At 39.0% G+C, this 14,266-nt stretch overlaps 1 protein-coding gene across 1 annotated transcript; it reads left to right on the top strand.

The window, feature by feature from the left end:
* Positions 1–3,959: 3,959 nt before the first annotated feature.
* On the top strand, positions 3,960–10,184 carry slc35c1 (solute carrier family 35 member C1). Its single transcript, XM_085460331.1, has 2 exons — positions 3,960–4,608; positions 6,106–10,184. The coding sequence occupies exons 1-2, from the start codon at positions 3,960–3,962 to the stop codon at positions 6,684–6,686; spliced, it is 1,230 nt and encodes a 409-aa protein (XP_085316457.1). The 3' UTR covers positions 6,687–10,184.
* Positions 10,185–14,266: the final 4,082 nt, after the last annotated feature.

Below are 14,266 nucleotides of genomic sequence, written 5' to 3'. Positions count from 1 at the left end.
ATGAGGTGCAGGAACAGTCTGTGGAGCAAGAGACACCATACTTCTTACTCCTCTCAAAGGGAACAAGGTGGGATTTTACATCTTTTAGAAGCTTCTCAAACGTGATCATCAGCAGAGATCTCATTTCAACTGATTTAACTGATTTATTCATTCCATATCACTGGTTTATTTCCCAATCCTCTCATCCCCCCAAAGAGATTGGGCACTAAGAGAAATCAGTCTGTAATCCTACAAAAAAAATCTGTGAAAAGAAAATGTTTTATTGTTCTTCTGCTTCTTTTATCTGGAAATGTGCAACCTATTCCCGGTCCAGATTGCAAATGCTTAAGTACTCCTTGTGATTTTAAAACTCAGAAGTCTTCTTCCCAAACTTGATTTTGTGAAAATTTGGATGAAAGAGTTAGATACTGATATTCTTATATTATCAGAAACCTGGCTTACTAAATCAATTACTGACAAAGACATTGCAATAACGGGCTATAATCTTTTCCGTTGCGACCACCCCAGAAAGGGTGGCGGTGTTGCAATTTATGTAAAAAGCAAATTCCATGTTACTGTCGATTCATCAGTATCCGTTTGTAAACAGTTTGAACTTCTTGCCCTCAAGCTCCAACTTTTCAAGGGCTATTTTATTACCATTGTGGGCTGTTATAGATCCCCCTCAGCTAGTAGTGAGGCTTTAGTTTCACTTAATGAACAACTATCTACTTTAGATTTTAATGAAATTGTGCTGGCCGGAGATTTCAACTGGGACTAGTTGTCCTCTGCCTCAGACAGTTTTAAATCCATGTGTGATTCATATAATCTCACACAACTAATTTACAGCACAACTCGTCCAAATCTTAAATGCCCAGAAAAGTCATCACTTATTGATTTATTTTTAACTAATATGCCGTATAAATATTCTCACACTGGGGTTTTCGCAAATGATATCAGTGACCACTGTGTGGTAGCTGTAGTCAGACAATCGAAGCTCCCAAAATCAAGGCCACAAATAGTTTTTAAACGAGATTTTAAGCATTTCTGTGAGCAAGCTTTCTTTCATGATTTATGGGACTATAACTGGAGTATAATCTACCTGACAACTGATCTTGAGCTGGCATGGAATTATTTTTATGATACTTTTATCAAAATTATAAATAAACATGCCCCCATCCGCAAATTTAGAGTAAAATGCAGAAACAACCCTTGGTTTTCTCCTCAGCTCTCCAGTCTACTCAAAAAAAGGGATGCTGCCTGGGCTAAGGCCAGAAAAACTAAATCCGAAGTGGATTGGCTGATTTTTAGACAGCTCAGAAACTGTTCTACTTCCTTAATTAAAAAGGCCAAATCAGAATTCTATCTTTCAAATACTACTAAACATTTGAACGATCCTAGAAAATTCTGGAAAATAATAAAATCTTCTTATGGGGACATAACTACAAATGAGATGCCAACTTTTGTTGTAAAAGACTCCTGCACTTTAACAGAGAAATGTGACATTCTAAACTGTTTTAATGAGCATTTTGTTTCTTCAGGATCTCTATTTGAATCTTTATATCCAGATTTAAAACAGCTTAATCAACAAGAGGCTCTCTCTGCAACCGTTTAAACTGAATCTGTGGTCCAACCCTTCAGTTTTTCTCCGCTAAATGTTTTTGAGGTCCACAGGGCTTTAAATCTGTTGGATCTAAATAAATCTGCAGGACCAGTCAACTTGATCCCTATTTTTTTAAGTTGGCTGCAGATTTTATAGCAGAACCAATAACTTACATTTTTAATCTTAGCCTCTCAAACAGTGAGATCCCTGTAATATGGAAATCTGCCTATGTTCTCCCTTTGCTGAAAGGAGGTGATCCTTCAGATGTTAATAACTACAGGCCCATATCTAAATTGTGTGTTCTAGCAAAAGTTCTAGAAAAGTTCATTAGTGAACAATTGAAAGACTTTTTGGACAAAAATTCAGTTCTTTCCCAACATCAGTCAGGATTCAGAAAACAACACAGCACAATAACTGGTGCTATTACAGTTTTTTACAGCCGCTAGGACACATTTCTCAATACTTAGGTCACTTTTGCAAAACTCTTCACACAATTCTCCTAACTGATCTTCAGCTTGGCAAAGCAGTTCATTTCACATTCAAAATGCACTACAACTACCAAAACACTTTATTCAGGTCTCAAATAAACTCATTCTTCCAGAACACTAAGGTTGACAGTCGACAAACACACTTTGTCACCCACAAAACAATGAGCTAAAAAACACTAACAACATGTAGCATTACACAGTGTTTTCTTGTGTAAAACAAGGACACATCTCTCTTTATAATTTCAATATATGTTACTGGAATGAATCAGACATCATGCAGAATTCGTTAATATTTGTTTATGTATTTTTATTTTTTTGCACTAAGTAATCCCAAAATACAAGAATTTGTATACACACCATCCACTGATACACATACAATAGTAATGCTAATCTACTCGGTCTTCTCCATTTGGCCACAGGTTCTCATCCATATCACATCTTATGTCATCTAGGGCAATACACCTAGGAAATAATCTTCTGGCATGCCAGAATTGAAGGAGTTGAAAAATTGAAGGAGTAACACCTGTGTAGATGTTCACCTCAGTTGTACGGAAGGCCCAACAGCGCCTCTACTACCTGAGGAGACTGCGGAGCGCACACATTCCCAGATCTCTGATGTTGAACTTCTACAACTGTGCCATCAGCAGCGTTCTGACGTATGGATTTCTAGTGTGGTTCCCCAGCTGCACCAAGGCCGATCAGCAAGCACTCCAGCGGGTGGTGAAAGAAGCTGGCAGAATTATTGGAACAAGTCTGCCAGAGATCAGTAATATCTTCCCCACTCGCTGTCTGAGGAGGGTGCACAGTATCCTGCGGGACCAACATCACCCTGCGCGCCACCTTTTCCATCTGCTGCCCTCAGGGAGAAGGTACAGGTCTATACAGGCCAGAACATCCAGACTGGCCAACAGCCTGTATCCACAGGCTGTGAGGCTCCTGAACTCTCTGCCCCCCTCTCACGGACAATAACCATATCCAACTTCTTAATAGCAATGAACTGGTCTGCATTGGTGCATCATATCTTTATTCTCTTCCCCCTCCTGCCCCCCCCTCTTTCTTAAATAGATAACTATCATATCTGATATCATATCTCACAGTACAATAATATTGAATGGGTTGCATTGTTGTATTTTGTCATGTTTCTCAGGTCTTTGTCTGAATTTCTACGAACATTATTGCTAAGGATTGTCTTATTGCATTGGAGTCACACTGGGTTAAATATGTACACTTGGGTTTTAAGGGGTATTTATTATTTTCTTCTTTTTTTGGGGTTGTATGGAAGCCCCAAACGCAATTTCATTGTTCTTGACAATGACAATAAATAAATAAATACTAAATACTAAATACTATCTACAATGAGAATCAGCTGTGGCTGGTTAAACTGCATTTTTAGATTTAAAATATGTTTCAATAAAATATTGCTGTTGAATTTTGCTGTCTTTTTAAGTTTTGCATTGTGTTATTGTTTTGGCCATAAGTTTAACAGTTTTGAAAACAGTATGTAAGTACATGCCAAATGTCCTGTACATACAAAGATTTTTGGCAGTTGTTTGTTTGGCAGGGACAAACTGGGCATGTCTTTAAATTAAATAGAGGTCGTTCAAACAAGGAAGTTGTGGCGCTTAATGAGTCTTCCGGTTGGAGCCGAAGCCTTTCAAAGTAAACGTAAAGCTTAGAGCAAATGTTCACTTAATGAAAGAAGAGAATACAATAATAACGATTTACAGTATTCACTTTTTAACAACAGAAGCCAAAGATTAGCAATTAGCCTGTTAAAGCAGAGTAAAACATAAAATCTGTTTGCAAAGTATTTTTAATGGGAATACGAAACGATTTCTGACAGGCTTGAATTGGGCTTTTATGTTGAAAAGATCAGATCGGAAATCTCTTAGATGACGGCACTGACCAAACAGCAGTCATGTTTGGCTTTTTCATACAGTCAGTTTGCTGGTCTTGAGCGGCGTATTAGCTCATGTAAATGTCCCAGCTTTTACTCAGGTTCGTTTTCTTCATCTGCACTCATGAACAGGACACAGCTGAAGCGCTCCAGCATCTTGAGGATGGCTTTGAGCGGTTCTGAAATGATGGACCGGGACGAATCCAGAGAGACTTTCGTATTTCGAGCAGTGAGAATAGCAGCTGTGGTTGCGCTATACTGGTTTATCTCGATAACGATGGTGTTCCTCAATAATCACCTGCTGGACAACAAAGACTTGGACGCGCCGTTGTTCGTCACTTTTTATCAGTGTGTGGTCACTGTGGCACTTTGCTGGCTCATGCAGCTGCTATCAAAAATGTGCCCCCGACTCATCGACTTCCCCTCGGTCAGGTTTGACGTGAAGCTGTCCCGGGAGGTCCTACCGCTGTCCATCGTGTTCATCGGCATGATCACCTTCAACAACTTGTGCCTGAAACATCTCGGGGTGGCTTTCTACACGATCGGCCGCTCTCTGAGCACAGTTTTCAATGTGCTGTTATCGTACATTATCCTGAAACAAACCACGTCTTTCAGGGCTCTGGCGTGCTGTGGGATCATATTAGGTGCGTTTACCCTGACATGTTCCTTATAATGATTTGCACGTGATAATTGGTCACTGGCTGTAAATAAGTCTGCACTTAGTTTCTCCTTTCAGAAAGCTAAATGACACCAACAGTGGTGGAAACGGACACTCGGTTCTGCATATTAATAATAATAATAATAATAATAATAATAATAATACTGACTATATATATATCTATATCTCACTTTTAAAATAGAGCGTTTTCTCAGCTGTAATTCGTTTACTCTGGTCTGAATCAGTTCGTGAGTTTGTAAACTCCAAGCGAAATGCTTCACTACAAATCACGTGACAATTTTCAGTCTGCATATTGGCCAAACGTTTATGAGGCGGGAGCAACAAAAGTAAAAACAGGAAGACGGTGCTGTGAGTGGAGAACCTGAAAATTTTACCTTCATTTCATGGATAACTGCTAGCCTGGAATACGTCTATTGTACCTCGCCACATCTCAAAAGACAAAGCATTTGTTACTACTCACTAGCTGCTGACAGGCAGCTTTTTTCGTTCCTCTCTAAAACTCACTGCCATACTATGATTTGACAGTTCAGGCCTGCCATGGTGACCCATGTGCAAATCTTTGCAAATTTTCTGCACCTACTTACATTTCGCTTGCAAAATGTGAAGAAATAAAGGGTTGTTTAAGACTTTTGCACAGAACTGTATGAAACGAAGAAAATATGAAATATAACACTCAGAAGGTTTGCAGGCCAATAGAAGTTTTTAGTTTGCTGTGCTGTAAATACAGCCTGGATAATACTCGATTTTAGAGAACTGCATCAAATTTTAGGGAGGGAAAAGTTATAGTGTTAATACTATACTATTCAAAATGTTTCCATACTGGGATAGCCTAGAAATGGGCATTGTCATGGAATTTTCACATTGTCAGATTACACTCTTTTCTCTTTTTTTATATTTTTTTTCATGCACCTTAGAAGTAGGTCAGGTTGTCACAGAAACTCAGTTTCTACAATAACCTGGAAGTGGGAAATAAACTCCCTGGTGTGTCCCTGTTTCCTGACACAAACTGCGTGCGTGTGCAGAGCTGTACCACATGTGACAGCCACAGGGCTCACTTTCCATGTTGGCTTTCTCGTTCTAATCACTTCCAGGAAACTGGTGGGTGGAGTTGACCTAGTTTATGTAGCACACCTGAACAGGCTGGACTTAAGGCACCATGAAACAGCCTTACCAGAACCTCTCATTGGCTCTTCTCTGCTCTGCTCACCCTCCCAATTCACACTGATCACATGCATACACTCATACCTCGTGTATGTTAACATTCATAAACATTGCAACACTTCATATCACCCTAAGACTGTGCAGTTTCCATCCTTTGTCACATTGTTTTGAGCTGGGTTTTTTTTTGCCACACGCAGTGTTACAGTGACAGGATAGGGTTACACTGAATGGGTGTAGATTAAAAATGAAATACTAGATATTTAAGTGTTTAAAATATTTGATTGTATGTTGTGCTTTCCAGGTGGTTTCTGGCTTGGTGTGGACCAGGAAGGCATCACAGGGTCCCTCTCCTGGACAGGCATATTTTTTGGGGTGCTGGCTAGCGCCTGCGTCTCTCTCAATGCCATCTATACTAAGAAGGTAATGCCTGCCCTGGATGGAAACATCTGGAAACTGTCCTACTATAACAACATTAACGCCTGCGTCCTCTTCCTCCCTCTCATCCTTGTGTTCGGAGAGTTGGGCCAGCTCATCAAGTTCAGCCGTCTCACTGACATCAGCTTTTGGGGAATGATGACTCTCGGAGGAGTGTTTGGTTTCGCCATAGGCTATGTTACAGGGCTCCAGATCAAATATACAAGCCCGCTGACGCATAATGTCTCAGGGACTGCAAAGGCCTGTGCACAGACCGTCATCGCAGTAGTGTACAACTCTTCCACTAAAACCCTGCTGTGGTGGACCAGTAACATGATGGTTCTTGGTGGTTCGTCTGCTTATACTTGGGTAAAAAGTCTAGAAATGAAGAAGAGTCCCAACACAGTCCCTCAGGACTCAGCAAAGGAAAAATTGCTTTCAGGGGATAAAGAAAACCAAGCAGTGTAAGTTATTAAACTTTGGCGTTTTATCTATGTGGGCTGAGAATGTTGTGACAGTACAAAGGAAGTAACTTTTATTCCAGAGGAAAAAGGAAAGTAAGTTAATTATGATATTTGTGGAACCTGTCTTTTTGTTTTTGTTTGTTTTTATGTGACAAATGTCGAGAGGTTAGGGGAATTGGTAATTTGTTGAAGTTTATTGAAGATGTGAGGGACAAGGTAATCAGAAACCTTGTGTAACTGATTGATCTACTACAGGCCTTTTTTATCCTTAAGGAAAGCAGTCCATGAATGTTTTAGTCTGTTACAGTTTTGAACTGTACACCATTTACTACTTGCTTTTGAACTAAATAATACTGGAAATTAAAAGTAAATATTGTCATGAGATATATTCATTTCATAATCACATTTCCAAACAAATGTGAAGCAGATCAGGAAAAGGACCTGTTTGAATATGTGAATATGTATTTTCATATGCCACAGTTTACTATAACTGCACCTGGTTTATTCAAAAGAAGCTACTTGAAAAGGTTTTATAATTTGTGATGTCGCTTTTTAAGGTGTCATAAAATCATCGCAGCATTTAAGTTTAACAGAATGAAAGATTGTAATTTATGGTCTCTTTGCTAATGAAATGATAGTTTTCACATGTACTCTTTTGATTTACAGTTGACAAATGAAATGTATAGTTTTTATTAGTGGTGCAACGGATCATGGTTGATCCGTAATCCGAACCGATCCCACTCCACGGTTTGGTACGCACGTGATCCGAAGATTCGAAAAAGAAGAAGAAAAAAAAGTATGTGTATGGTGCGCGTGGTGGATCAAGCTATAGTTATGGCCAGCGCTAGCGGTCCAAGTGGAGGAGCGGAGGAGTTTGCGGTATTTAAGCAGCCCTTTGCTGCCCAGTCCGACCGGGCTAAAGCTATTACAAAAGCTATTGGGGTGTTTAGCTGCAGACTGGAGGCCGTATTCCGTTGTGCAAAACAAGGGGTTTAAACTATGATATCCCGTTCGCGTCCACTTTAGTGGCAAGATCGTTCCAAGCATGTATGAGCAGGAGAAGATTTAAGTTATGGCTGAACTGTCCCAGGCATCTTCTGTTGCCCTAACTACTACAAATGGGTGGACCTCCAGGGCAACGGAAAGCTACGTGACCGTGACAGCTCATTATATCACAGCAGAGTACGATATAATGAGCGGTATGTATTATTGTAGGGTCTACCTTACAATATAAAGCGCCTTAAGGCGACTGTTGTTGTGATTTGGAGATTTATAAATAAAATTGAATTGAATTGAGTGGTAGATACAAAGACTGTACTCCCTATATTGTACCATTTTTTTTTTTTAATAATTGCGTGGAATGAAAAAAAAATACTTCAATAAGTAAATAATGTTCAATTTTTGTCTTTTTTCTTTTTTTCTTTTTTTTTTGCTGATCCGAAAATTGATGCGATCCGTGACTTAAAACCGTGATCCGATCCGAACCGTGAGATTTTTGATCCGTTGCACCACTAATTTTTATACAGACATTTTCCATAGATCAAAAGTCCAGAGCAAATGTAGTAAAGTTTGAGTTTTGACATCATTTCCTGTGTGACACTTGTTAAGAAAATGTTAAAGGCCAGCCTCATTTCCCTTTCACTTCCCTGTGCGATAAATGAACCTGGTTGTCATGTCAGTAGCTCATTTGGGACATGGGAAAGAAGATCAGTCATTGTGACATATTTTCTTCCACTTAATGTGGCTGATTCTTGGCACATGGAGAAGTTTCCCTGAAACATAAAGCTATTTGATATGAATGAATAAAAGCTAAGAAATGACTCTTATAAAACAATGTTTCTTTATTAAATGTATATGATGAACTTTAGTCATTTTCAGTATATTTATTTATCTACATAGTTCTCTAGTATCTCTCAATAACCTTTTTTCAGTACTTTACTTATTTTAAAATAACAAATTTATGTTTTGTTTTTTTCTTACAAAATTTGTCAATATTTTCTGATTGAAAATTCTTAAACACAACACCAAAGATGTGTGCTACAACGCTATGTAGAGCTTAAAGTCTGTTTTCTTCTACCTTCTATCAAGGTGGCTCTCTTTTCACCAGGAAAAATCACCATGGTAACTTATGCTGAATACATAAACTAGATGGGAGCAAGTCATGTTTAGAGTCTTGAGCTTTCACCAATTCTTTATTTACAGCATGTTGCGTTATACAGACTCTCTGCTGGGCCAGTATGCTTTATATGTGAAAGTTGTTACCAACATCGTGGATGAAGCCCAGCTGTAACGCTGTAGCCGCTAAGACTGCATCACATTAGCACTGAAACTTGCATGCATTCAGCTGATGCAAAAAATACTGATGTTTTCGGTACTTCGCCCTAACCCTCTACTGCGTAGCGTTGCCCTAAGGCAGCAAACCACATTTTCATGCCTCACAAAAAAAAAAAAACGTTTTTTTTTTTTTTTTTCTCAACTAATGCTACCAGGCACATCTCTTTCCAATAAAATGATGAATTGAAGGTGGTGTGACTTTCATTTGGGGGGGGGGGTCCCTTTCTGCAAGCTGCAGTACATGAGAGGCATCCCCATTAGGAGGTAAGATAAAGATCACTATTTTACATGTTTATAGTGAAATAAATGTATATAAAAATATTTGTATGTGCATGAATATGTTAAGAAGCATATTTGATTGTTTGTTCTACTTTTTAAAATTTATTTATACAGTAAAACTTAATTTTCATTCGTTGCCTCAAGGCAACACTGTGCAGTTAGCCTAGTTTTTTTTCAGGCAATAAAATGCACTAGCATATGTGTGTAGAGATGTGTTTGTGTGCATTTATATGATCATAGTCAATGTTTTTTACTTTACAATCTACTGGTGATTACAGGACACGGACGTAAAAACCTTTTATTGAAGGAAACCAAGGGAATGTGCATTTTCTGTCCTCAGAAAGTGAGGACAGCGAGCTTTCGGGGAGTGACAGTGAAGTAGTGGATCCCTGAATCAGGTTTCAGGGACACTTGGGCGCTCAGGGGTCAGTTGGTAAAGTAATTGTGTGTGTGTGTGGACGTGTATTATTTATTGTTGTGGGGACACAAATCTGTTTACAAACATTGTGAGGTCTCGCCTACTTTATGGGGACAAATTGCAAGGAAAATCATTAAATTTTAGGGTGAAGGCTTGAGTCAGGGTTAGGGTAAGGTTAGGTTTAGGATAAGGTTTGGGTTAGGTTCAGGCAGGGACTTGTGATGGGTGGGGTCAGGATAAGTCTCCAGGAAATAAATGTAAGTTAATGTAAAGTCCCCAGATGTGATGGAAACACAACGTGTGTGTGTGTGTGTGTGTGTGTGTGTGTGTGTGTGTGTGTGTGCATGCGCATGGGCATGGGGTTAGGGTCAAATGTTGCATGTATTTTGGTGTTTTATTGTTCTGTGAAATGTTTACATTATTTATTGTTTGTTCATCCTTGTTGTAATAATAAAGCTTATTATAGAATAACTTGGTGTTTGACTACCCTTGTTGCACAGTGTTGTCTTGAAGCAACAAACCAATATCTGTTTTTGGGGGGGGGGGGGGCAGGGTGTCAAATTTTATGATTGATATATTAATAGGGACCCTAAAGCTCCCCCAAAATTAAAAAGTCATGCAGTAGAATATCTGTTCACCTAAAACACATTTTCCTTTGATCTGCTGAGAAACTAAAGCGATTTTCACAGCGCCTTTGTATGGGACAGTCAGAGCTGAACACAATGAGTAGTCATTAATGTTTAAATTTACCCACTTTAAAGATTCTGAACTCTAAAGTGCAGCTATCATGTTAAAAATAAACAGCATCACCAACAGTGCACTCAGCATTAAAATCAATATATTAGCTTGAATTAAAATGTTAATTTCATCACTCTGCGTGGCAAATCTCAAGATTAACAATTTTATGCAGCATTAATCTCTTAGTTACAGCAGAGTTGGATTTACTTTTTTATTTGTTCTATTCTTTATACATTTTTATCACAATTTTATCGTCATCAAAACATCTGATAGTAAAAGGACTGGCGGGTGCAGGGTTATTTTGACAAAGAGTAATGTGGCACGTGAAGCACCCCTTTTTATGTGGGCACACACAGATCCTAAAGCAGAAGGCCCAGTTTAATGGAGAAAGTTGATAATCGCCATCACAATATCACCGGCTGTGGATTTAGGTTTTGTCGAGCCAAAGAAAGCCTGGCTGTGTTGAACCTTCCATGTAGCAACCCCTCAGCTGCCTTGGTCACTCTCTGACAATACCGGTCATGTTGAAGTCACAGTCATAGTGTTTGCATAGTGCAGTATTAAAAAGTAATGTACTATCATTGGTTACTTTTTGTCAGGCCTGCATTGCTTGCTTGCTTTGCTAAGGCATTAAAACACAGATATGTGAGTTAGTCTACAATGTTATTCTTTTTATCACTAATACATATGACTGTTTTTAGTCAGATAGAAAAATGGTTGTTCATAAACACCCAAAAATGAATAATAAAAATATTTATTCTTCTTTTTAAACTGCAATTCCCTGAAGAGATATAGATGCTGATAATCATGGTACCCCAGGCAGTTTATATAGTAATTTCATCCAGATTGATTAACGCGTTTAAGAGGAGTGACATATGAATTATACTTTGCGTCAAATATACGTTTTAACTTACGGCATAACTGGAACCCAATTTTAATCCTATGCGTCAACGTTCTATGTAACCACGTCGGATCAACAAATGCCACAATGACTTCAACGCCGTGGAAGACTGCAGTGTAGGGACAAAAATAGTTTCCATTCACTATGTAGGTAGGTCTAAGTCAAGCTTTAGGGTAAAAACATTAATTCGCACTCTACAATCATTATAGTGAGATGGTTACATACTAACAGACTATCCTAACTAATGTGTTTATTTTGAATGGCATGCTTATAATAAATTTGGTGAAATGGTAAATGGACTAGTTCTTAATTAGCACTTTTCTACTTGTAGGACTTAAAGAAACTTTATACAGCTTGCCTCATTCACCCATTCATGCAAACACTTTTTTCCTGTGCTTTCCCTATGTAAGTGCTTTCATCAACTAACAAAGTGGAAACAGTTCAGTTTAGCTTAGCTCAGTTTAGCATTACAAATGTTGCAGAGATTTTTGTCTGTGTTGAATTTTAAAAAGCATTACCACAGATGAGACTGCTTTTGGCCCACAGCTGCCGCCATTGCCATGTGTGTTTGTAGTTCTTAGCCTAGATGTCCTCTTATACTGAAATTTGGCACTGAATGACTTCATATGAATTAGTACTCCGTAGGACCCATCTAATTCAGTCCCCAACCCTAGCATTCAATGCTCCAAATGAATAACTCTTTAAATATGTGAGGCATACTGATCAATATGTCTCATGTATTTAAGGAATTTTCTTCCAAAAACATTTTTTAAATGTATTATTGCAGTTTTAATTTTGTTGTAAATGAAATCTTTAAGTCTTGTGGTAAAGACATTAACAGCAAGGTTCATGTAACTGGTGTATCGCGATCATATGTCTTCCACAATCCTTTTTACTGTGTATGGTGAGAGGTCTCTGTGTTTCACTGGGTAGTTTGGTTATTGTCACAAGATGGAGGCCAGTGGATGTCGGAGTGGGGTTGGATGAGACAGTCTTTGACGTCCAAATGAAATATTTCTCTGAGCAACAGAGGGCTAAAATAGCTGAAAGAGCGCTGTGCGTAATTACATGAGCTAAAAAACACTGGTCTCTGATGTCAAGAACTCATCTCAACAGTGAGTTTGGCCTTGTGGCACTGATGAAAGTTTTATAACTGTGCCATAATGCGGAATACATAATCCCCTACTCCTCATCTCTTTCTCTCTAGGTCAGATTTGACATGACAGAATGAGGAAAAAATCTTCAGCAATGACTGCCACTTCAAAGGCTGCACGTATCATAAGAAATCACTCAGGCCTCTTCATGTCTGTCTGCTCAAAGTGGTGGTCAAATAGTGGTTGTCACTTCACTGATGGCAGAGTTAATTGCTACTTTGATGTTTTCCATCAAAAACCATGACGTGTAGAAACAGGTTCTCATCATGCAAGAAAAGCTAACACAGCCCCTTCACTTTTAATTCCGTAAGGAGTCGGAATATTATGTAAGCGAGGTCCAATCTGTTTTCCTAAAATGAGATGGGTCATTACAACCATTGAGATTTTCGTATTTGTTGCTTACAAAAAGCTGTAAAGACAGAGTGACGGATAGCCAAGGATTTAGCATGACCAGGCTCAGTTGAAACTGTAGCAGAGGGTGGGGTAGGGGATCATTTTTCATGTTCAGTTAAATTAGGTTCAATTCAGTTTTTAAAAAAAAACATATTTGGTATATATCAAATACCAAATCACACCAACAGTCGCCTCAAGGCTCTCTTTGGTGACACACGACTGCACTGCCAAATTCTTAGCACAAATCAGCTCGTCTAGTTTGATGCAGCAGTATAAAACCCATCATCAGACAGGATGAAACATCTGGCAGAGCAGTGGTGGAGCTGGTGTGGTGTGGAGACAACAATCTGTCTCTTAGTGTCAACAAAACCCAAGACCTGATTGTGGACACAACAAAAGCTGAGCATGCTCCACTTCAAATCAAGAGCTTGACCGTGGAAAGGGTCAGCAGCACAAAATTCCTGGTTGTCTACATCAGAGACACTCTCTTGTGGAACTCAACACCACACGCCTGGCCAAGGAGACTTAGGTAGAGGATGCACGTACTTAAGATGCTGAAGCCACACACACACGCGCAGCCACACACACATATATATACACAATCCTCACCATCTTTTACTGAAGTACTATTGAGAGCATTCTGATAAGTTGCATGGTGACTGACACGAAGATTTTGCCGTGTGTGAGGATGGTTGAAGGGGTCATCAGGATCTCACTCCCCTACTTGGAAACCAGTTTCAAGGATCAATGCAAGAAGAAAGCTCTCTGCATCATGAGAGACTCCTCAAAGGCCGCTCAAGGACCGTTTAATCCCCAGCAAACACAGAATGAATTTTGTGGTGTCATTTTAAAATTTGAGTCAATGTACCAGTCAAGATGTTGAGTCACGGACAGAGAACAGAAGCTTCAGAAAGTCAAATGGCATGTAACCACAGGATAATATAATATAAGAGACGGAGCTGTAAAGGCCAGTTTCACTGCCAGAAAACCTGGGAGGTACTTTACAGGTGCACTACATAATTCAGTTCTTTCTTTTAAATGAAACCTACACGGCTGTTGAGATGTCAGGCTCAGTAACGGGCTAGGTAAGACTGGAAATATGTTCAAGAATAAAAATAAAGATTCATTACATTGCTTTTGCAACAAGATGAACTGGATTTTATCGAATAACTCCTACTGTCAAGAAATTTAAGCTTGTCAAACTTGTTGTGAGTTGGCTGTGTGGCAGCCTTCTCGTAGAACTAATATAAGAATCAGCATGAGTTTAATTCACTAAATGTTAATGTTGACAAACTTTTTGCTGACTGGACCAAACTGTGCACAAGTGCATCAAGTCGTGCAAATGTATCTATAAGAGAAAGCCCTGA

This window comes from Copadichromis virginalis, linkage group LG1 (genome assembly GCF_057382275.1).
Source record: "Copadichromis virginalis isolate Kocher_CV1m ecotype Utaka linkage group LG1, C_Virginalis_male_GT1.1, whole genome shotgun sequence".
NCBI lineage: Eukaryota > Metazoa > Chordata > Actinopteri > Cichliformes > Cichlidae > Copadichromis > Copadichromis virginalis.
The sequence above is the reverse complement of the archived record's forward strand: the minus strand, read 5'-3'. Positions and strand labels throughout refer to the sequence as shown.

Coding starts and splice junctions, on each gene's coding strand:
- slc35c1 (XM_085460331.1), top strand. CDS start 3,960: ATGACGGCACTGACCAAACAGCAGTCATGTTTGGCTTTTTCATACAGT. Junction 4,609..6,105: donor GTGCTGTGGGATCATATTAG/GTGCGTTTACCC, acceptor TGTGCTTTCCAG/GTGGTTTCTGGCTTGGTGTG.